Raw genomic sequence first — 24,340 nt, 5'->3', positions numbered from 1 at the left:
CTCACTTGTTCCCGTCGGTAAGCAGTGACGTCAGGTGGTATAGGCTCCTCCCTTCCATTCTGTCTCTCCGGCTTTGTGTTCAGTGCCTAACCCACGCTGCAGCCACCTTCTCTCGGATACCCGGAGCTGCAAAACACCCGAAAATGGCCCTCCACGTACCCAAAGCCCCGGGCTTTGCCCAGATGTTGAAGGACGGTGCTAAGGTAAGACTCGGTAGCCAGCCGAAATAAGGAGACGAGTCTTAAAACGAGACGTTTGTTTGTGAGCTATAGCTTCTTAGCTAGCATCTTGAGGAAGCAGCGCAGTCATGGGCACTGTGTCCAGTGTTGCCATGTCGGTTTATTATAAGCGACTTTGGGCTTATTTTTCTGTGACTTTGGTGGTTGCGGATTTTTTGGGCTTGTTTCTAAAGTGTAGTGTACTTGCTTATTTAGGCTTGATTCACAATATATATATTTAACATTATTTAAACCAGTGCTTCTCAAATATTTTCATAAAGGTTTTGTGCCAGCCTGCCCGGGAGCATTTGTGTTGCTAGAATGCTTAAAAAAATATTCCAAATAATCCACATTTTATTTGAGTTTTTGAAAATAGCCAATCTACAAGTTTTGAGCTATTAGATTGGCTATTTTCAAGTAGCCGACGCATAATAGAGATCTAATAAAGTGCTCATGTGGCCTAAGTTGCTTCTTTTGGGCTTGTTTTCCTAGACCGGTTTGCTTATTTATCTCACAAAACCTGGCAACACTGGCTGTGTCATGTGGGAGAGTTCTAGAAGTACCGCTAGGCCGCTCAACCCTGTCAGCATGTGGGACCAGCACGGCTTCTATTCGCTCAACTGTGTCCTCATTGTACCTAATAGAAGAATATGTTTACGGATGGACATTATTATATGCCGTTAACTGACAAGACGGCACGTACACACAGTTAGTGATTAGCCATCCATCGTAGACAAGGATACACACCCATTGTTGTACACACAGATAAATCGGAGCCAGGCATCTTTCAAATGTTGCTCAGAAGTTGGATCCATTTTATTTAAGCCCAGAAATTCCCATTTGTTGCATCTGATGTTAATGGTACTTTTTCCATGCTAGACTATACAACAGTAAGCGCAGTGAGGCGTTGGCTATACCCTTTCGGAACACTATATTGTACACCTTCTTTTTTTCATTTGGGATGATACGGGTTCCGAAAGGGGCTAGGCGTTGGCTTGGTTTGCATCTCTACAGTGAAGCCATACACTGGATCGGATGAATAAAATAATCAGTACATATTTAAATGTAATTTCACTGTCAATCTGTAAGACGTCTGTGTCTTCTGTCAATCTCAGATATTTTTCATTCCAAGGACCCCAGTTTGATATGCATAATACACACCCCCATTTGATGAGATTTTTGTCTCTGGGACCCCAATCTACAGTGTAAAAACCCTCTGAGTTACTTTTTGATTCATATAAGTTGTCCATTACTCATTTAGCTGATGACCCCCTGGAAACTACTCAAGGACCCCTACGTTGAGAACTAGTGTTCTAAGGCACATTCTGTGGCCTTTCCCGTGTGTTGATTGATTGTGTCTTTGCTCATTTCAGCACTATTCAGGACTTGAGGAAGCAGTCTACCGTAACATCGGTGCCTGCAAGGAGCTGGCTCACACCACACGCACAGCTTATGGGCCAAATGGTAAATGTCATCGATATTATAAGCTCCATTTCTGATTGGAAAGTGATTTGTAATAACTGGGTATTTTGTGAAGCCACTTGATATACTACTTAAGGATTTTATAATGCATGTTGTTGTTTCAGGCATGAACAAAATGGTGATCAACCACTTGGAGAAGCTATTTGTCACCAACGATGCTGCCACCATCCTTAGGGAACTTGAGGTGAGGCTATCCGCAGTATTTCTTCAACATGTTTCTCTCTAATGCAAATTAAATTCAGCTTAACTTAACTATCCTCTTACATGTCATTTACAGGTGCAGCATCCAGCTGCCAAGATGATCGTGATGGCCTCCCACATGCAGGAACAGGAGGTCGGTGATGGGACTAACTTTGTCTTGGTGTTCGCTGGTTCTCTGTTGGAGCATGCAGAAGAGCTCCTCAGAATGGGTCTGTCTGTGTCTGAGGTAAGTTATACTCTTATTGTTTTACAGAACCATAAAACAAAGCCAGTATCTGTGTTTTCTGTGTTGTATTGTTGTTTGTTTAATTGCTTGCTTTGTGTGGCTTTTAGTGTGGAGAAACCATTTCAGACTTTAATTTCTGTAGCTGCTGAACATGGCTAAATAAATACTGTATATTTTACATAGAATATGTTGCAATATGATAACAGTTGCACTGAAATGGCTGAAATCAGATCAGTTGAATTTTTCAGTTGACCTACACTTAGACTTTAGGTCAACTGACCTACAGTATCACTGACCTAAGATACAAATTATGATGTATGCTTAGCCTCCCTATCACACTTTGTCTTATAGGTGATTGAGGGCTATGAGATGGCATTAAAGAAGGCACTGGAGCTCCTGCCAGACTGTGTGTGTGCTTCAGTCAAGGACCTCCATGACTTAACCGAGGCCACAGCTGCGATCCGCCCAGCCGTCATGAGCAAACAGTATGGCAACGAAGACTTCCTCGCCAACCTCATTGCCCAGGCCTGTGGTGAGTCAGCAAAAGAAATTATTCAGGAAACGAACAAATTGGATCTTATTGACAACAAAATATGTTTTCATTTGCATCTAATTGGTGATTATTGTAATGTCCCCCCCATTGCTGCAGTCTCCATTTACAACGAATCCGGCAATTTCAATGTTGATAGCGTCAGAGTATGCAAGATCTTGGTGAGTGTGGCACTGTAGACTTTAAAGACCATCACAAAAAAATCTGTGTGGGTGTTGGCTTCTTCTAAATCTCTATATGTGGTGTCTTAAGGGTTGCGGGTTGACGGCCTCCACCATGCTGCACGGCATGGTGTTCAAGAAGGAGGCAGAGGGAGACGTCACATCAGTAAAAGACGGCAAGATTGCTGTTTTCTCCTGCCCATTTGATGGCATGGTGACAGAGACCAAGGTAAGGAAGGCTTCAATCATTTTCTAGTGCTTCTCAACAATAAAGCCAAATCTTACTTTTTGCATTCATTTCTGTTGACAGTGGCATGTCCAGTGGGTGGCCTGGGGTCATTACACATTTTGTGCATTCGGAAAGGGCTCTTAGAGCGCTGGAATGCACTCGGCGTACTATCTTGGGCGTTCTGAAACTCTGATGAGCGTTGCCAATCGAAGATTCACAGCACTGACGATTGTTTTTGTAGGCTTAACATGTGAAAAGACAACAAAGTATTCAAATTAAACACAAATCTACCTGTAAAGAAACGGGTTATAATTATGTTTATATATAAGATAAACATTCATTTGAATGCATTTCAAAAGACAAAAATAGAAAATTAATATAGAATAAAATGAATGAATAAATGATTACGTTCTGAAATCGAAGCAGATTCTCACAACATATTTTCAAACTCTTTCATTTTCAGGGTGCCACGCACTCATGTAAACTTTGATATTGTACTGAACATGCTGTCAATTTCTCCATGTCTTAGGGTACAGTATTGATAAAGAATGCTGAGGAGCTCATGAACTTCAGTAAGGGGGAGGAGGACATGATGGAGGCACAAGTGAAGGCGATCAAAGAAGCCGGTGCCAACGTGGTGGTGACTGGAGGCAAGGTGGCTGATATGGCACTGCACTATGCCAACAAGTACCAGCTCATGGTGGTCAGGTAAGAAAAATATGACGTCTCTGAAATGTTAGTGATCAAACCAGATGGAAGACTTGATCCAAATCAGTAGCATCTTTCTAAGTGCATAAAAATAGTTCAGTTCCTGTCTTATATCTGTATGTTAATTTTATATCATTTTGTTTTTATCATTTGTCCTGTTTATCACTTTTGAATAGCTTTTTTGTGACATTTTGAGTAGTTTTAGATATCATATCAAATCAAGCCAATTTATCTTGAAGATATCTTTAAGCACATAAAGTGAGTATGAGTTGTGAGTGCTGATAAATGCACATAGCAAAATTAGGTATAGTTTGCCCTAACCTTATTTCTTAACCTTAAATCCCAAAATAGGCAATCTAGCTCAGGACGCATCAAATCGCAGCACATTTAGCTTGGCCCACGACACTGCCGCATAACTAAGTATACTTACTCTTTTATGTCCCCCTCCAGGTTGAACTCTAAATGGGACCTCAGAAGGTTATGCAAAACAGTGGGGGCTGTTGCACTACCCAGGCTGGTGAGTTCTCAAGAATCTGGTCTGTGTGAAAATATTACAATAACGGCAATACCCAAGAGGACCTTTTATTCCGACTATGGAAATGGCAGTGATTCAGCACCAAATTAATCAATTTGTTTTGGTATTGTGGCTTTCGTAGTACCATGGTTACCAAGCTAGGCTACATGCATAGAAAATTGGAGAACAAGAAAGGTAATCTCTCAAGAACAGATTCTGCTCTGCGTTGGAATCTGTCGTGAAGGCTCGTCATAACATGTACGCACTGGGCTACAAGTGGGCGTGCCTTCAGATCAGGAAGCAGGCCGCGCTTTACCCAATCAAATATAGTGGGCGGGATTCACTTGTCCGTCGATCTTTCCCCCTCGAAACAAACCCAAACTAATTTAACAATAGCGTCCGCGGAGCAGACAAAACCACGGAAAGATATTCACATTTTAACTTACTCTTTCATCATAGAAACAAGTGGGCTTATAACCAAAACGATCCATGTTCTCTGGGAGAAGTGGTGTTAGTGTTCTGTGTAGAAATATTGTTAGTGGGAATGAAAACATAGTGGCACCACCGGAAGTGAAAGCTGAAGGCAGACCAAAACCCTGGTTTCCTTTGCGCACGGGTGCTACGTCGCCATTGTCCCAGAGCCAGTGAGAGATAGTACAAACAGCAGAGGGCGCTGTTTTTCATTCTCGCTCGCTCTGGGTTCCCAGATTGCAAGAAAGGTGACCAACTAGCTCCATGGCTACCACCAAATCTTTGGCAAAGTTTAGCAGTTAATTATCATTTTTATTTAAAAAACATGGACTAATCAAACTTGCTGAAATTGCAGATGTATTTAAACGGTAATACATTTAAGGTCATTCATGAGATATTAGCAATGTTGTGCTGTGAGCCAGGCCTGGCGTCACAGGGGGTCGTAAACCATGTACTAGGTTACCACTAAGGTAAATGAGGTGGATGCGTTCGTTGTGCTGTTTTGGAAGATATTGACCCTCGTCAGAATGCCTCTCTGTCTATCAGAATGTGAGGATCTAAGTGGTATGAAAAGTATCAGCCATGTTTGACATTATTTTTGCTGTGTTGCAGACCCCTCCTACTCCAGAAGAGATGGGTCACTGTGACAGTGTCTACATTTCAGAGGTGGGAGACACGCAGGTGGTCGTCTTCAAACATGGTAAGAATCTCAGGCCTTTATTTCTCCAGAAGGTATTGCACCTTTTTTCCCCCCCCCTTTTTTTTACTCATTCTAAATTATTGTTAACAGAGAAAGAGGATGGAGCCATCTCCACACTGCTGATCAGAGGGTCCACTGACAATCTGATGGACGACATTGAGAGGGCCATCGATGACGGAGTCAACACCTTCAAGGTCCTCGTCAGGGTAAGTCCCTTTTCACAAGGACTCATGCAGCACTGTAATCAGATTTAACAATCAATGCAACCTGTGTTGGATGTTTCAGTCTGATTTCAATAATTGGGATGGAACATTTTAAGATATCCACTAACTACCTTTTTTTGGAAATTCTTCGGAATTTGAAAAGCCTAATTGTAGAACACTCCTTGGTAAACCATTTATCGAAAAACACATTGATCTCAAGGGATAACTATGACAGAAGAGTACATGGAAAGCAGTTTCTAGTTTTATTGTTATCTTAGAATTGCACTTAAGGTATACTATTTCTACAGATGTCTCAACGTTTATAAATACAGATGTGCCCATATTTTTAGCAAATCTGTTTGCACTTATTTCTGGTGCAGTATTGGTAGAATAGTGTTAAACTGAAGGTGAATAATGGCAAATAAATGTTTCACTAAAATGTCCAGACTCTCCAGGCATCTCTGTTGACTCTGCGTTGTTCTCAACAGCAAAATCCTGAACATGGTTAACCTTATTTCCGTTCTCTAGGACAAACGTATGGTACCTGGGGCTGGAGCTACTGAGATTGAGCTGGCCAGACAGATTACAGCATATGGAGAGGTATGCAGAATTGATTGTATCCACTGACGTAGGCTAGGTTTACACTTAACCATTTATTGTATGAATGGATGGAGGGAGGTGTATGGCATTATAATATTGTCTTGAGGAGAAACAGACATCATATTGTAAAGGGCCGTTCACCCCAAGAATGATAACGAACTATGAATATGTCGTTCTAACTTAAGTGAATAGCAGTCCACACCATAACCATAACGATAGGTGGTCAGGATCACAAGTATAGCTACTCACACAGTTTGTATGTAGTTAAGTAAGCTGTGTTTTTACTTATTGCTTCAACCTAAATAACAAACCAGCTGAACGGTTGCATTTCCTGAACAGTAATAATGTAACTCTCTCAGAGTTAAACTAACAGTCAGGATTTTGCTGTGTCCACCAACATGTCCTCTTGTCTCCTCCGTCTCCCTAGTCATGTCCGGGTCTCGAGCAGTATTCCATTAAGAAGTTTGCTGAAGCCTTTGAGGCTGTGCCCCGCGCCCTGGCAGAGAACTCTGGCGTCAAGGGCAATGAGCTCATCTCTAATCTATACGCCTCACATCATGAGGGAAACAAAAACATGGGCTTCGACATTGAGGTATGTGTACTCACTGTGCGTTAGTGCAGATGTTTCAATCATGTTAACACATGGCGGGAATTGCACTCAATTTAGGAAGTCACTTTGCTGTTAATGCTGAGAAATTGTGCCGTATTTTCAGATGAGAAAATACTTCTTGATGTATTTTGTTGCTTAAAGGGTTGCATTAAACCCTTGATTAATTGTATGTGTGTGTATAATGTGTAATTATGTCTGCAGGCAGACGGTCCTCTCCTGAAGGACATGCTAGAAGCTGGTATCATGGAACCTTACCTGGTCAAATTCTGGGGCATGAAATTGGCTACCAACGCTGCCGTCACAGTTCTGAGAGTGGACCAGGTGGGTGCTCACCCACACTCATACATACACAAACACACAGGCACTACACTATGTGCAAACTCAAAATAGGACTTGGTGTTTTCACTGATTTGTGTTTTATTGATTGTGAAGTTCTGTTCTCTATAATCATATTTCATTGGTGGTTTCTCAAGCTGTTGCTTACTGTTCATGTAAGGAGCATGTTCCGAGACCACAATGCAGGGTATTATTAATAATACAATTTAGGATTTTAGCAGACGCTCTTATCAGAGCGACTTACAAAGTGCAAGTTGAGTTAATGACCCTAGTCAACAAACAGGTTAAATGGTCACGTAAATAGAGTGTTACAAAGTAACTAGGATACCAGGTAAACCTACCATGTACCATCTGTCTAAACAACATGCCATCTGAATGAACTTTGGACAAGCAAACAGATACTTCTATCTAAATCCAATACAGTACATTATTATGTATGTGAAGAAGTAACCAACCCAACAGACATCTGCATAAAATAATTAGCATCTATCAAAAAAGGCGACGAGAAGTGATGCAAGGAATTAGGAGGTGAGGTAAAGGTTAATTTTGAAATCATTTAATTGATCAATTATTTTCTTTTTTAATTAACCCAAAGTGAACCTAAATAATTGTTTTTTTTACCAACAAGCACTATTATGGAAGGCTGTTGATGTACACTGTATGTATGTATATGATCAGATCATCATGGCCAAGCCAGCAGGGGGACCCAAGGCTCCCAAACAGAGAGGCCACTGGGACAAGGATGACTTCGATGAGGCGCCCGATAAGTTTGAGACTCACCATTAAGAGCACAAACACACACCTTCTCTCTCTCAGCAGGTGCTGGAATGTGTGTGCGTTTGACACCAGGGCAGAATGCTGCACCAATATACTCACCTAACTCAGACACTCTGGGTGAAATGTTGTGTTCCAACTGACAGCCTGTCACTACTAACATTAGTTTGTACTGTATGCGTGTGACGCTAAACTCTGCTCAATGGTGCGTTTTATTATCTAGAAATGAAAAATGCAATAGATTTAAGGTGAGATTTCTGTGTTTTCAATGCCATTTTAATATGCACGAGGTGTGTCACTGACATGAGACTAAATCATTTTCAAGACTTGCACAGAACTCGGATATGGTGTGACTGCATGATGCATGTATTCAGAGATCCATTTTAACTGCAATGGTTACAGTTGGATACAGAAGTTGAAGAAATGGAAATATTTCAAGTTGCAGTACTTGATAATCCAACAGTAAAATCAAATGAGATACCTGAGCAAATGAGAGATGCAAAATGTATTAAATACAACGTTCTGGGAAGTGGGAACTGCATATGAAGGCTTTTACCTGCCATGGTCGGAGGTGTACCTTACCTCAAGTGGCGATTAATTTGTTGCTAAAGATGAAGGTTTATAAAATGTATATTTTTTAAAGGTATCTTTGTAAGTTTCTATTGTCACTTCATTTCACACAGTAAGCTGGAGGACGTTGAAGTATTTAGTTTTGTTTCTTTGATTAATTAGTGTCATTTAAGCCTAATTTATACTTTTTTGCACAACAGCAAAAATAGCTGATACTTTGTATTTTGAAAAACATTTTTGGCTAGCAGTGACACCATCATGTGAAGTATAAATTAGGTTTTAGCAGTTATAACCAGCAGAGTGGATCCCCTAAAAATTGCTTTCTACTTGGAAGACATTGTTTGACTGTTCTCTCTCCTCTTAGATCATCATGGCCAAACCAGCAGGGGGACCCAAAGCGCCCCAGGGAAAGAAGGACTGGGATGAGGAGGACTGAACCTGAGCACCTTTAATCTCCCACCCTACCCGGCGGCACAAGAGCAACCAGTTCTTGTATCAAAAACACCCTTTTTTCTACTTGTTTATTTAAGTCCCAGCTGTTGGTTTTGTTTTGTAGCTGTGACCATGCATTTGCTTTACAAAGAAAGATGATGTTCAAAAAAATGTAATGATAGCACTGTCTGGATTTTATGTTCTGAGTCCCAAATAATAAAAGGCACTTGAGCTGTCATCATGTCATGTTTATTTTTATGAACGTACAACATTATAATTCATTTATTACCATGTTCTGACTTGACACCAGCTAATCCTAGTGCACACTTGACCCTTTAATTAGTGGCAGGTAAGTACAGGCCTTTAGAGTACACTACTATTAGGAGTATAGGTATATTTAAAAAGTATGCCAGTATGAACTACCTACCTAAGTGTATTATGTTGTTAGCATAAGGAATCAAACTTTCTACTGATGGACAGGGAAATGGACTCACTGATTTTGTTTTATTGAAGAAGGCACATAAACACTTTTTTTTAATTGGTCAGAGTGCTATTACAATACCTGAACATGCTTTGAACAATTAAACAAAATGTAAAACCATATAAAGTCGATTGAGCTATAGAAGTAGATCCATTATTAAAGCATGATGTAAGCATCTTAAACTAAACCAGAGGGCAATAAAATGAAGCAGCTACATAGCCTATATTGCAAGAGGAAATGGAGCAACCATTTTCATACCGGTGTAAATCAAATATAATTGCAATGAAAAATGACTTCATCCTGTCTGTCTTCCTAGATGCAACAACCATGACAGCTTGTTTTCCAATTGTTGCAGTCTGCAACTTTTCTAATTTAGTTGTCTCTGCAACTTGCAAAGACAACTAAATAGCCAGTAAACTGATCTTATCTATTACGTGACAGACGATTCTGAGTTTCTGATGACCAAAACAAAATACTAGCCTATATATTACAATATACTGTATATTTTCCTAACAGAGTGTGACCTTAACTACGGAAATAGTTGGCAAATATGGCATTTGCGAGTCGCAAATTGCGACACTAATGTGATGTGAATGATGTGTGTCTGTCTCTATGGTCTGGCTGCAGCACCAGTGTTTGCGCGTGCCAGTTGGGTGCTGCCAGTGCGTGTGCGTCAGTGGTCTAAAAAGTAACTTAGTACTCAAGTGCTTTACTTAACTACAATGTTGAGGTATTTTTTACTGTACTGGAGTATTTCCAGTTTTCAATTCTTTTACTTCTACTCCTCTACACCTCAGAGCAGAGGCAAATATTGTACTTTTTACACCAATACACTTATCTGAAAACTTTGGTTAGGCCTACTAATTACTTTGCAAAACATACATTAACCACTTCAGACCTGTCCTACAGTGTATACTTTGGCTATTTTCAAAGGATTTTATACATTTGGAGACTTGTGAAATGGGACATCGTTCATAATGAGTAGGCCTACTTTTACTTGTAGTTTTTAAGTCTATTTTGACGCCAATTCTTTTGTACTTTTACTCAAGTACATTTTGAATACTGGTACTTTTACTTGTAACAGAGTATTTCTCCATTGTGGTATTGCTACTTTTACTTAAAAGTACAAAATGTGAGTACTTTTTCCACCACTGGTGTGTGCCAGTGCCATCTAGAAGGCTCTGGTGTGTGCGTGTGTGCCGCAATGAGAGGTTGCGTTCTCATTGGATGACATAGATGTGGGCGGACTTGCTCTGACGACGTTGCGGGGATTAACTTGTTTATGTCGCCATATCTCTGACAGAGTCACAGTTTAGTTTACACACAACAAGACAGTTGAAAGGGCAAAAAAAAGGACACTTAATGATTAGAGAGTAGCAGCTAGTAGTAGTAGAGTTTTAACACACACATCCATCCGCAAACAAACAGGTGCGTGAGCCCGTGTGGTGCCATCGTGCGTGCAGAACCGTGCAGGGAGGGAGACAGACAGACAGCGCTGCATGGCCGAGCAGGGGAGATAAGAGACGAGGGGGAGATAAGAGGGGCCGCTGGACGACACACGGTCATCATATGAGGTTCATTTGATTGATGATCACCTGGCTGTCACAGAAATGGGGGCCGATGCCAGCAGAAGCAGGAAGGTGAGTGAGTTAGTACCTACAGGAGTACAGCGGCTCTTGGCTGCGAGCTGCATGCGTGTGTGACGCACGGTCGCACGTAATGGGGATCCCCATATGGAGACTATGACCGTTACATTACGCTTGCCTTTAATCCTGATTCCTGACGCCTGCAAGGTAAACATTGCAATAAAAAAGTGTCATATCAACCTCCATTCAGACATCTTTGAACACTGAAACCTTTATTTATCATCATGAATATTAATATAAACGCACAGATTCTATGTTTTTCGGGGAATTCGTGAATCGATTGCCAGTGGAGAGAGATGAACTATACTATTAGAGTAGTAGGGGCATTTGTACTGTACAGTACAGATGTGTGTGGATTGGTTGTTACAGCATTTGGCAAGAATGATGATGATGGACATCCTGCATGGTTGAACACACGCGCATGTGTCGCATGAGTCATGGCGCATCTTTGCAACACAACGCAGAAAATATGTTCTGAATCTGTTGCCTAAGGGAGGGGGGCGGGGCCGGGGTGACTGTCACTGACAACAGGATGGATGGATGGATGTAGGGCACGCTTTCCCCCCCATTAAATAGACTATTAGTAGTGGACCTCTTTGCTGCTGGTATTGGTAGCCCGATAATAGACAGAATGTAGTAGCCTCCCTGTTCCCTGACTAATTAAAGTGTTTTGTTTGTTTGTTTGTTGTTGGGGTTGTTTTTTTTTGGGGGGGGGGGTCTTTTTCTTTTTGTCAAATCTTATTTTAACCACTTAAACCCCAAGCAAAGTCCCACAGGGCTCTATGCTAGTGTCTTTTCTGTTATTATTAATATGGATGCTGGGGTTTAAGTGGTTAAATCGGTCCTCCCCACTGAGATTAAAATATCCTTTTCAGGGGAGAGCTGACCAAGAGTAGCAAGAGACAGGATCTAAGAACGTGCACATAAGACATCTCTAAAGAACAGATTTTAATAATAAAAAAGTCACAATATTCTACTGCAGGTTATGTACTGAAATTCTAAACTTTATAATCATTGCTCAGTTTGATTTATTTCCCTCCTCCAATATTCAGCACGAATTAGGTCAGAGATTTAGCACAGCACCAGAATAATTAGGAAGCTTTCAGAATAAAAGAAAATACTGTATCTCCTCTTGCAGTATGGATATTGAGTTAGTGAAATTTGTATATTGCTATGATGTGATATGTTATGAAGCCTACCTATTACCTAACTTTACATTTCTGATTAATATTATCAACATAATCTTTACTCTTTAAAGGTGGTGTACAGTAAGTGGTATCTTTGGTTAAAAGCTGTAGAGTCTCTATATTCTGATTGTAATTATTGAGTGTTTGTTCAGTAACAGGGGTCTCCTCATCTCTCCAGCACTTTAGTAAACCGAAAACACATTTTCAGGTATAGGTCACCAATTTCATCCAATCAGGAGAGAGAGCCCATTCATCAGCTTCAATTTGATAGTGTTCTAGTTCCAGTTTTGTCTGCTAATCGTTTATTTGTTTAATCACTTCCAATTGCACTTGTCTATTCTGTATCCTGTATGATTTCTCTCTCCTGGTTGGATGAAATTGGTATCCTGACCTGAAAATGTATTTTGTCTAGTTTACTAAAGACCTGGGGAGCTGGAGAGACCTCTATAGCAATGATTACTATGGGGATGTAGAGCTATTTAACACTTATAGAAAGAGAAAACAACAGTACATTTAATCATGAACTTGATGGCCCCTGTGTGTGTATTCTCTTTATACATTTGAATGTTGCTCTTTGCTGTGGTGTCAGCTTTATTCTAAGAATGAATAAATATCTCCCATTACCTTCCTTGCATGTTCCTCCAGAGTTGTTCTGAAAGGCAAGAGGAGGAGCACTCTTACTCGTCCGGATGGCGTGGCTTCCTCTCCAGCGTGGGCTTGTCAATCCCAGCAGGTCTCTGTCGCCTGGCTCAGCCCGCCCTGCACCTGCGACCGCGTCGGATGCTCCAGGGGAAGGCCGCCGACATCCCGGACCATGTCCTGAGGCTGGCCGGAGTCGGTCCAGAGAAGCTGAGAGCAGAGTGGAGTCTCCCAGCGTTCATCACCATGTTTCTACCTCAATTCCCCCATAGAACTATGCCCAGGGAGGAAAACTTTCAGGTAGGTTTCAAGTCAAATCCAACACAAATGCTATTGCTTGCTTTTGTGTGGTGGTATGCTCTCATTGCTCTTTAATATTTTGTGTAAATATATGCTATTCCGAAAATTCCTTTAGTCGGGTTGTAATATTGTTTGTATATTTGCTAAAACAACTATATCTTTATCAAACTTCAAACCCTCCATTTTGAATTGCATTTCTTTCCCAAGAGAGAAAGAATTTCTGATTTGAGAGTTAATCTAGTCACTATGTGTTTTTTCACCCTGGCCTGTCTCAAATGTTGCTTTGTCATGTCTTTCTGTCCATTGCACAGGTGTTGGGTTACATCACTAAAGGTTCATTTGGGCCCATCCTGAAAGTTAGGGACAAAGCTAAAGAGAAGACTTATGCTGTCAAAGTAAGACCTATTATGTATGTAATGTATGTGTTTCTAGCTATGATCAGTCCACATTGTGTTCCCTATGTGTGAATGTGACTAGTAACATATTTGACTTTGTATATGTATTGTACTTTAACCCTCAAGTTAAAATTTACATGCTTATAACTTGGTTAATTGGTGTCAAAATATCTCTGGCAAGCATCTTACGGACATACAGTGTTTCATTTCTGTGTGTGTGTGTGTGTGTGTGTGTGTGTGTGTGTGTGTGTGTGTGTGTGTGTGTGTGCGTGTGCGTGCATGAACAGGTTATACCTAAATCAGAGATTCTAAGGCTTGGTGTGCTGGAGCAGGCTAAAGAAGAGGTCATAGTTCAGGTGGGTGCTGACATACAGTATGAGTTATAGGTCACATGATCAATGTAGACTGGAGCAAAACATAAAAGAGCGAATCAAGAAAAAGAACAGGTTTATATTTAGCAGCATGATACAGTTTTCTCTATGGTGTGTGGACACTGGACAGTGCACATATAGAACATTTACTTATCTCTGACAGCACTAAGAATCAGAGCCTGTTGACCTACACAGTAAAATCCTTAATAATTGAACGCTGAAGAGTGTGTACAAATGGAACAAAATGGAACCGTTTATTGGTTCCATTTGTACACTCTTCAGAGTTAAATTAACATGAAGGATTTTACCGTGTCGTATTAAGAAACAGAATAATTCACTGTTGGTCCTGCAAAATACTGGTGGGTGGACTGTGTGGGAAAAAACGGACCATGGTGGGAGCCAAACCCTGCCCCTCTTCTGTGAGTCTCATCAGTAATGAGCTGTGTTTCAGGTTGACCTGTGACCTTTGCCCACAGCGTCAGGTTCATCACCCATTTGTCCACGAACTGCAGGACTGCTGGCAGACCCAGCGGCACCTCTACATTAGTGAGTCCTATAGAGAAACAGCCCTGATCCACAGTCCAAAACCTCCCCTCACTCTACCCTGTCTCACCTCAACACCAGTACAGCACTGCCCAGAAGCATCCCACAGTCCCTGGCATGACATTGTCAATGTGTAAATGACGTAATCATCTCTAAACCAGCCGAGACACATGATCTGAAACCAGCCCTCCCACTCTGTCTAACCTTAACACCAACAGTGTCCAAAATATACCCACAATCCTTATATGCAACCCCCTCGTGTGTGGATTTAATGTTTGGACGTGTCCTAAACCAACCCAGACCCACAATCTCAAAACTGCTCTGCTTAATTTCTTTTCACCTCAGTGCCAATAGCTTTGTCCAGAAATGACCCCAAATTCTCCTTTACATGATGCTGTTGGTATGTAGATGAAACAACTGAATGGATGGACAATTGTCAGACAATCTTAAGTAGTCTCTTATTTTCTGGTATTGCTGTGAATGCACGTGGAATGCAAGCCAGTTGATAGCTTACCGGTTAAAATGCCTGTGTGTGGGACCATGTGTTCCATACCTCTGCTGGTTTGGGGTTTAATTCCACCAAGTTCTTCTGTGCCTTCTGTAAACGTTTCCCTCACAGCTTTCCTGCTGTCTATTTCAATGAGAAAATACAAGAGCAGTGGACTGCTATTAAATGCTTTTTAATAAATAAGAAAACGACAAAAAGAACATCTGGGTGGCGTAGAGGTAAAGCACTCACCCCACCACTGCAGGTCTGGGCTTGATTTTCATCAGTGACGCGTTCAGCTTGGCCGGGAGCTCCAGCGAAAACAGTTGGCCACTGGTTGATTGGGGCGCTGGTCCACTGTTAACTTCACGTGTATCGCCATGGTACATGACGGTAGTCTACACCAGTGGTTCCCAATGGTGTGCATTGAGATTCTGTGACAACCACACATTATTATTGTAACTATACAGAAGTTAATTATATTTAAATTGACTAAATCAGTACTTTGTGTGAAATCATTTCCTATTACAGAGGCAAATTCTGTACCCTAAACATTATATCTTAACTACTTTTGACATGGCGTTAATATTTTGTAATTTATTTATTTATTTAAAGTTTTAGAATATGTTCCAAAAATTGCTAGGAATGTTCAAAAGCGCATTGCGATGTGACACATTGTGACCCTTTAGATCTGCTATTTTCATTATGAATACAGGTGTGCCTTGAGATTTTGACTTGGTGTGCCTTGTGTACAAAAAGTTTGAAAACCCCCAGACCAACAGTGGTGGTTGGCAGCAACAGGGACCTCAGTACACGTGTGGGAAAAACTGGGAATAAACAAGACAAATTAACATTTGCTGTGAGGGATTGCTTCTGGATCTGGCCTAAACATCACCTAGAGTCTAGACAACCTAACTTCACCAAGCTAATTACTGCTTTGTCACTCAACACTTTAAGTTCAACAAAAAGATACTTTATTCGGTCAAAAAATAAATTATTTCTTCAAGCACCACTTCAAAATGGTCGCGCGACAAAGTGAATTAGCCTTAGCCTAAACACTATGCACCTGCAAGTGCTGTGTTAGCAGCATAATCCCCTATAGCTGTGACATTATGTCTCCTCCTCCTCTCCTCCCAAGCGTTTAGCCTTTCCCTCCTACTCAACCACTGACTCAGATAATGTGACCCAGTTTGTTGCCCCCCCCCCCCTGTGAGCAGAGAGCTGAGCTAGCCTGGGAGCCAGATGTTGAATGCTGCATACATGTACAGTATATGTCACACCCAAAGGAGATAGCAATCCTCTTTTGCCAAACCGTATAGAGCCTGGTTGTGCTGTATCTCTTCACCTTGAAATCAAATGATCCTATCCTCTCTTCCTGATGTCACCCCCTCTTCCACCTCTGCCTCGATAACTTGTGCATTGTATACCTTGATTGTCTTCAGCTGCATCAGCCTCCATTACAATTGCAGATATTGAAATGTGTCACAGAGACAAAGTTCCTTGTGCATGCATGTTTACGTCATGAATAAACCTGACTTTGGTCACATCAGTGCCCTGCTTTAACCACTTGCAAGGATCTATACTTCGTCATACGCCTGTGTCACGCTGCGAATGATGGAGTATAAATTATTCAGGCAGATTTTTTTTTCCAGTTAAAAAGGTTAAAAACTACAGCTGACTTAAGTAAGGCTGACCTTATAGTACACCGTGATGTAAGCAACACAGCTGCAGCTAAAATGGGTGTGTTCGATGGGCCAATATATATATATATATACTGTTGACTACTGTCTATTCTTGCACATTGCCACACCAATTGCTCTGGGCACATAGACATAAATAGGTAGGTGCCGCATTGGCCGTATTAAGAGGGGCAGCTTGCCATGACTCCACAGCAAGACGTATGCCAGAGTAGTTTATAAGTACCCGAGACACTAAAACTATTTTCTGTTTTATAATCATTACTGTTACTATCTATGTAAGATAAGGTGTTATGATTATTTTAATTGTGGAGAGACATACAGTACATGCAGGGCATACATGCATTAGGAGGCACATCTTGCTCTCACCAATATGGCGGCCCCGTTGACGCTTTGCTCCAATGAGTAGCAGCAGCCATTGCAGTATCTACAGTATGTCTGGGCACAACTACATTTAACATACATTATTAATTTTATTAGATGCAGCTGTGTTGCTTACTAGCCTGCCATCCTTTTAATCTGCTGTAGTTTCTACTCTGAACTGGAAAACAAACGACAAAATCAGCCTAGGGTCATGTCCCTTTAAGTATATAGGCCTAGACTATTTTTGAGAATTTTAATATAGTGACATGCCCACAATAGGGATGCCAGGTTTAATGCGGTTAATTATGTTCCCACTCCCACAGTGTGTGACTACTGCAGTACAGGAGACCTGTATACTTACTGGGTGATGATTGGCCAATTCTCAGAAGACAGTGTGAGGCTGTTTGCAGCAGAGCTGGGGTGTGCTTTAGGTGAGTTCAAAGGACAGGTAAGGACAGAGTCATGAACTTGACCTCGTCAGTGTGTTTTCAGCAATAAACTCTAATAAACACGTTATTTGTATAGCACCTTTCATACGCTGCATAGAATGTAGTGAAATGTATAAGAGCAATTCTTTCAACCTCACAAGACTTCAAAACTCTTTATGAAACATGGACTGACTTTTCATTACGTTTTAGACCAATTGTTCTAAAAGGAACTCTGTCTTCTGTCCATTTTTTTTCTGAGGTAGGCTTGTCCAATAGGCTGCAAGTTATTTTTTGTTGCTTGTTATCTGTAAGGTTGGACAGAAAATGTATTTAAATGTTTTAAAGGTTCTTCCATTTTTAACTGATGTGAATTTGGCAATTATTTCCCTGCATTTTCGGTTACTATACCGAAAGACAAAGTTAATTTCTATTAGTCAAAGTCTAAACGCTGTACATGCATAATATATATTTATATAATAAGGATATCAAGATACAGATACATTTTAATATACATCTAATATATTTTTTAGAGATGGTACTAGTTTCTATAGGTAATTATGTCAGTTCTTTCTTGTCCCCTGCAGGTTTTCTCCATGACGTTGGGATCATTCACAGAGATGTAAAGGTAAAGGTGCATTCACACCAGATGCCATGTGATTTCTTTGAGTCAATGTAAGTCAATGTAAAGGCACAACATCGAGCAATATTTCATGTCCATTCCCAAAGCGATGCAATGTGTGCAAGCTGAAGAATTTTCAACTCAATCGAAACGCTCAGTGATGCGTTTCCCACGATTCAAGTGGCACCATTATTGCCATCGTGTTTGTATTTTATGAATAATTTAATATTTTTTCCAAGGATGAGTATTTTCAATACAATATAACTCCTTTTTTAGGTCCTGTGTGTCTGAGTTGGACACAACCTTTGACACAATCCTTTTTCTGGTTTGACACACATGTTGACCTTCGTGTCAAACACATTTTGGAATTCTATTTCTCCCCAGAGCAAACAGGCAGGCTCTATTAGCTAATTGGTAAAACATTTCTGCACTTGCGCAGGAGCCCCGGGTTCAAATCTGGGCTAGAACAGGAAAGTTACATTCGATCCTGGGCACCGCCAACTCAGCGTATGAGTAGCACGGCTTGTGTGTGGCAAGTCATAGGGTAAGTACTGGGAGCTGATGGTAGGTGTTGCGCTCCACCTCAGCAATCCATTTCCCAGGGGTCTAGTGCATTGTGAAAAGGGGATAGACGCCCGCGCTCTGGCTGATACCAACAATAAGCCTCTCCGACCTACTTACTTACTTACTTACTGACTTACTTGGATTATCTGAAGAAGATTCAGCAACTAAATCTGTAAACGGCCCCTACCTTTTGCTATAGGGTTAACTTGGCTTTAAATTGCAGTGATTGTGTCACTTAGAGGTGCAACAGCTAACTAATGAAAGTTATGCAAGAAAATGACATGCAGGCACTAGGCATATAAACATTTAATAAATGGATAATACAACATTTATTTCAAATAAGTACTACTTTTATCAGTAGCAATAAACTATTTTAGGGGTGAACTACTCCTCTGAGCTGGTCAAGAGTTAAACATGTGTTTGTGTCTGTATTTCCTGTCTTTATGTTCTTTTTATCCTTCTTTTTTTCATAGATGGAGAATATCCTACTAACAGACAATGGTAAATAATAAATGCTATTCTAGTCAGCTTCCACCAGAGGGCAGCATAGGTGTGTTTCCCAAGAGATGTGGAACATTCCAGAGTACATCCTGTCACTGAGCAGCAGTCACAAAAATACAAAAAGCATACTCGATTGTAATAGGGTCGGGATAATAAATAGATATCTTGCTGTCAGTTACACTTCTGTTGTTGAATTTAGCTTGTTGGTATGTGGCCTATACTGTACATCTACACACAGAAAGCTCATCATGTTATAGTATGAAATAGTAAATTGATACATTAATCAAAATAAAGAATATTTTGATAGCAACATTGCTAATGTAGTGCTTCATTAGCAGCACTGGGACAGACAAAAATATAAAGATGCAAACAAAGACAAAACAGCAATGAAACAATCAAGATCAATGCTTGTCAAGAGAGATGGCATATGAAACCATGCCAGTAAAACCCAGTAAGAATGCTTCTCTACAAAAATGGAGAATAATGGTCTGTTCCAGGTCACCTCCGCCTAGCAGACTTTGGTTTGTCCCGGCGTCTGGAGCAAGGAGGTCGAGCCTTCACGATCTGCGGCACCATCCAGTACATGGGTGAGAAATAGAAAATACAGAAAACACATTCATTGCACACATTACTGTTATCACACCAGCGATGTGTCAAGTGCTGAACTGCAGACAACTTGTATATTGTATGTGCATACAATCACAGTTGTGTCCTATATTTTCCACCACTTTAGCTATTCAGGTGTTTTTTCGTTATTGAATAAATAATATCAACAATTGGTGAAAGTAGCCTCAAGCTAAATAACATATTGCATATTTATAGTTACATTTCTGTTTCTGCTGATGTGTAATCTAGAGATATCTACAGATATGCAGTGCATTGTTAATAGTACAGACACAATACATCCAGTGCAGTGTGCGTGTTCTCTTTTCACAGCTCCTGAGGTGCTGAGTGGGGGACCCTACACACACGCAGCTGATTGGTGGTCTCTGGGCATCCTCCTCTTCTCATTGGTTAACGGGAAGGTGAGGCATTCATCATGTGTTACTGAATGTGTATGCTACGCATGCATGACGTCATTGTTTATTTGGTCGTGACTCCATGATGTACTAGTAGTTACTCGTGTCACGTCGTATTCTCTTGTTTTCTGTATCGTGTTATTCGTGTAGACCTCAGGCATTGTTTTGGGCGCAAGAAACCTTTATCTGGCATGAATTTTGGAAAGTCACAAAGCATAAAAGGAAAGAAGTACATAAGGAGCAAAAATGGGAAGAGGTGCATTTATGTTTCAAACTTTCTATGCGTTCATGTTTTGTTAATTTCTGTTCTCCTTTGTGTGTCCAATTCTACTCAGTTCCCTTTGCCTCCAGAGGCAGACCACTGTCGCATGTTGAGGAAAGTCAGGAGTTTCCCCTATGAAATGCCACTTAGCTTTAGCCCTCCACTGGCCTTGTTAATCACTGAGGTAAGTAGACATGCGCATGCATGCACACATGCACACAAGCACACACAAAAGCACATACCGCACACACACATAACTGCAGTAGCCTTGCTATTCACTGAGATACTGTTGGTCATTTACACTGGAAGGAATATAGAAACAAGATCATCAACATATACCATTATTGTATTATATATCATACATGGTTATCTTTTAAGAGAGGGCTAGAATGGTGTCATGTTAACAGTCACAAACCTCTCTGCAGTTACTGTGCAAGACTCCTAGCCGTCGACTAAGGACCCTTGATCGTTTCAAACGCCAAACGTTCTTCCATGGAACAACTTTTGACCTTACGCTGCTCCAACGCCGACCTGTGGAGGTAATTTGACAGATCTTGTAAATGAAGTTGTCCCCTTACTAATTTGAAACATGAATTTTTATATTAGCAAATTATTTTTTATTATAATATTATTGCAAGATTGTAAATGTACATATTTACCTCAGTCTTGCTCCGAAGGTTATATAAAACTCTGAATGAATGAATGAGGCAAGTTGAGTGAAGTTCTCCTTTGTGATGTTCCAGGTGATTCTGGAGCTGAGAGAGAGACCTGACCGTTCGGCCAAAGCACGGCGGGGACTCACCTTGTCTCTCCAGCCTCTCAAAGGCTTCGATTACGATTCGCTGCTCAGCCCTCCTACCACACCTGACACACACCTGGATGCTGACTCTCACACATGTGCTAACGCCACGGCCCTTCCTGGCCCAGCAGCACCTTATTACCCTGCTCAGGATGAGCATCCAAATAGAGAGGTGTTTGTGTGAAGGACTCTCAGGTTAAGTTCTGTCCACATACACACACACACACGCACGCATGCATGCACGCACACACACATACACACATACACACACAAATTAAGTTGCACAGGTTTTTCACACTTTTGCATAAAAGTGTGCTGCTCATTTTGAATCGTAACATTTTGTATAAGGCAGACAAGTCGGCTGCTGACACTTAAACAAGGTTCATACTCCTCCTGAAAGAAGTGGTTCTCGAGAGCTAATTTATACTCCATCGATAACAAGAATTATGTATATTCAACTGACGAGATGATCAACGCTTTTTTCAGTTGAATATACAGAATGGTGTTTTTCTTAAACTTAAATTAGTCTTTGGAGGGGGATATTCACCACTTATATAAAGCTAAGTGTGTTGTTTCTATGGTATGCTGTGCACACCACTTTCTTTCTTCTAAATTGTTTGCCTTCCTCCAACAAGCATAATGCTGATTAACTGTTCACTTCACACTCACTCATTCACATCTATTCAAGCCTGTTTACTCTGTCAAGCGGGAAAGGTTGTACTACACCATTTTTAAGAAGAATTGTCTTGCACAAACTTGATCACCCGGTTAGCAAGTCTAGTAGTACTGTAAATTCATCCTAAGACATTAAATATTGTTCCTTTTCATTCTATAACCGACTTGGTGGCCAAGTATAAATCTAGTCAAAGATCAAGTGAAGTTGAGCTATTTAAATTCTAAAGTTGCATCTGATTTTTCACTTTTTGAGCAATTATTCACCAGAAGTGGCAGTGGTGTAATCTTTCCTAATTTAAATTTCCCTAGTCACTGTTTTTAATTGGTAAAGATATTGGTTAACATTTGAATTGTATCTCCTCTGTTACTATATGTCATTCAAGCATCAGGTTAAAGTTGCTCATACTGTAATTTTTTGATACTGTATATTTCTTCATAATCTCAACACAAGCCCTGCACAGTTTTTCCACTTTGTCAAAGTCATAACATGACAGGAATGAGTCACTTGATATTTCTATGAAATGTCTATGTTATATTCATTACATAACATGACATGACAACTGTACTGAAGAAATATGCAGGAGCGCAAAGCTCAAACGAGCTGGCCAGATGTATGGCGAACCGGGATGACTGGAAGCGACGATGGAGGGCTCGTCTGTGGACGACCTACAGAGACTGACTGAGTTTTTATATATTTTTTCTGCTGCCAAATAAAAAACATTCAAACATGAAAACATGTTTCATAGCAGACATAAACATGGAAGTCAGGTCTGACGACAAAGGCTACTGTGATCCTAGTCTCGCATGACCAGCCATCCAGTCTCGCTCCGCTCAGAATGGACTGTGATCCCAACCTGTACCCACACCTCTGTGCACTTGCCTGAGTAACAAATTACAATTTTATATATATATTACTGCCCCAATGTGTGCCCAGAATGCCTCACATAATATGTAATCCTTTATCTGACTTTTTGTCACAAATATGCTTGTTTATAAGATTTAAATCCCATTTATAAGATTTATATAAATATTTTGGATGCAATGGTACATCATAAGCTGTAATACTATTCAATTCAATAATGTATTGTTGGACAGATGTTCTATTCTGTATTTTTGTAAGTACCTGTGGCTCAGATTAAAATACGCAACTGTTGATACTGTGTGTGTGTGTGTGTGTGTGTGTGTGTGTGTGTGTGTGTGTGTGTGTGTGTGTGTGTGTGTGTGTGTGTGTGTGTGTGTGTGTGTGTGTGTGTGTGTGTGTGTGTGTGTGTGTGTGTGTGTGTGTGGGGGGGGGGGATGATTAGTATTAGTATTAGTATGATTACAAATGTTATTTTTCTCCCTTTCTTCTTAATCACTTAAACTCTCTTAGTAAACTGGACCTGAGTTAGCTCTGTACTTGGACCTCTTTTTCCCCATCTACACCAAATCTCTGCCAAAATAGCCAATCTACAAGTTCACAAAGTGTTGTGAGTCGTCGTGAGCTTGTAGTATACAGACAATTTTTGGCTAATGTTCTCCCCAGAATAATGGATGCTGGGGTTCACGTGGTTTATCCATTTTTGTCAAAGATGCAGCATCATGCTGCATCCTTGTGAGTATTAATGATTTAGAGAATGATTGATTGATGTACTTTATTTAGTAAGACATGTAAACAGTACATGACAGTACATAACAGTACATGGAAGTACACATTCACAATACAAGGTCTACTAAACTGGAAATCTCATTAAGCACTGAGCTTGTTTAAGATGAGAACCCCATGCACACAAATCATGATGACATGAGACAGACAGATATACACACTACTATACAGAATGTCATACAATCAGTTTACAGGTTACTGGTATGAAGAGTGAAAAATATGTACAAAAGAAGAAAGAGAGAGGGGGAGTTAGGGGGGGTAGGTTAGGTTAGGACATGGGGTAGGTTAGGACTTGGACAGGGGCCATTTTTGAATTGCAGCCTCCTGAAGGTGTATCTTTAGGGCAGTTTTGAAAGTGAGTACGGTTTTACACTCCTTTACTCCTTTTGGTAGGGCATTCCACATTTTTGATGAATAGCATGAGAACGAGTTCATTCCCTTTGTTGAGCCAAATCTGGGTTGAACATGATTTGTGGAGCTGCCTCTGGTGTTATGATCATGGACTTCATTAACATTTTGGAAGTATTTTGACAAATACAGGGGGATCTCAATGTTGTGGTGTATCTTGAAGACCAGGCCCATAGCAAGTTGCTGTACTCTGTCCTCAACCCTAAGCCATCCAATCCTAGCAAAATGAGCAGGGGTTAGATGGGTTTTGTGATTGAGGCCAAGAAGTAGCCTTACAAGTTTGTTTTGGGATGTTTGGAGCCTTGTTTTTAAGGCCTTGGAGGAGT

General features: G+C 40.7%; 2 protein-coding genes across 3 annotated transcripts; both read left to right on the top strand.

Annotated features, from left to right (window-relative positions):
- Nucleotides 1-47: 47 nt before the first annotated feature.
- cct8 (chaperonin containing TCP1, subunit 8 (theta)) lies at nucleotides 48-9,223 on the top strand. 2 transcript variants are annotated; one of them, XM_080436332.1, is made up of 16 exons: nucleotides 48-203; nucleotides 1,592-1,682; nucleotides 1,805-1,884; nucleotides 1,978-2,127; nucleotides 2,479-2,659; nucleotides 2,777-2,838; nucleotides 2,930-3,067; nucleotides 3,597-3,775; nucleotides 4,226-4,292; nucleotides 5,373-5,460; nucleotides 5,551-5,666; nucleotides 6,192-6,263; nucleotides 6,691-6,855; nucleotides 7,075-7,194; nucleotides 7,888-8,028; nucleotides 8,918-9,223. In XM_080436332.1, the coding sequence occupies exons 1-15, from the start codon at nucleotides 144-146 to the stop codon at nucleotides 7,993-7,995; spliced, it is 1,677 nt and encodes a 558-aa protein (XP_080292458.1). In that variant the 5' UTR covers nucleotides 48-143; the 3' UTR covers nucleotides 7,996-8,028; nucleotides 8,918-9,223. The 2 variants fall into 2 exon arrangements, with proteins under 2 accessions (XP_080292458.1, XP_080292459.1); XM_080436333.1 differs by lacking the exon at nucleotides 7,888-8,028.
- Nucleotides 9,224-10,796: 1,573 nt separating this feature from the next.
- rskrb (ribosomal protein S6 kinase related b) lies at nucleotides 10,797-23,116 on the top strand. The gene is made up of 13 exons (XM_080436342.1): nucleotides 10,797-11,106; nucleotides 12,945-13,238; nucleotides 13,550-13,633; nucleotides 13,921-13,989; nucleotides 14,481-14,550; nucleotides 17,418-17,525; nucleotides 18,107-18,147; nucleotides 19,179-19,206; nucleotides 19,704-19,793; nucleotides 20,143-20,231; nucleotides 20,561-20,671; nucleotides 20,913-21,026; nucleotides 21,231-23,116. The coding sequence occupies exons 1-13, from the start codon at nucleotides 11,077-11,079 to the stop codon at nucleotides 21,468-21,470; spliced, it is 1,368 nt and encodes a 455-aa protein (XP_080292468.1). The 5' UTR covers nucleotides 10,797-11,076; the 3' UTR covers nucleotides 21,471-23,116.
- Nucleotides 23,117-24,340: the final 1,224 nt, after the last annotated feature.

Source organism: Gymnoscopelus braueri, assembly GCF_963280865.1.
Source record: "Gymnoscopelus braueri genome assembly, chromosome: 8".
Lineage (NCBI taxonomy): Eukaryota > Metazoa > Chordata > Actinopteri > Myctophiformes > Myctophidae > Gymnoscopelus > Gymnoscopelus braueri.
The sequence above is the reverse complement of the archived record's forward strand: the minus strand, read 5'-3'. Positions and strand labels throughout refer to the sequence as shown.

What these genes read in the sequence shown, in the direction of transcription:
- cct8 (XM_080436332.1), top strand. Translation starts at nt 144, where the DNA reads ATGGCCCTCCACGTACCCAAAGCCCCGGGCTTTGCCCAGATGTTGAAG. An exon ending in TGGGTCTGTCTGTGTCTGAG is followed by an intron (nt 2,128 to 2,478) that starts GTAAGTTATACT and finishes TTTGTCTTATAG; the next exon opens with GTGATTGAGGGCTATGAGAT. An exon ending in GCATGGTGACAGAGACCAAG is followed by an intron (nt 3,068 to 3,596) that starts GTAAGGAAGGCT and finishes TCCATGTCTTAG; the next exon opens with GGTACAGTATTGATAAAGAA.
- rskrb (XM_080436342.1), top strand. Translation starts at nt 11,077, where the DNA reads ATGGGGGCCGATGCCAGCAGAAGCAGGAAG. An exon ending in CCAGGGAGGAAAACTTTCAG is followed by an intron (nt 13,239 to 13,549) that starts GTAGGTTTCAAG and finishes TCCATTGCACAG; the next exon opens with GTGTTGGGTTACATCACTAA. An exon ending in TATCCTACTAACAGACAATG is followed by an intron (nt 19,207 to 19,703) that starts GTAAATAATAAA and finishes GGTCTGTTCCAG; the next exon opens with GTCACCTCCGCCTAGCAGAC.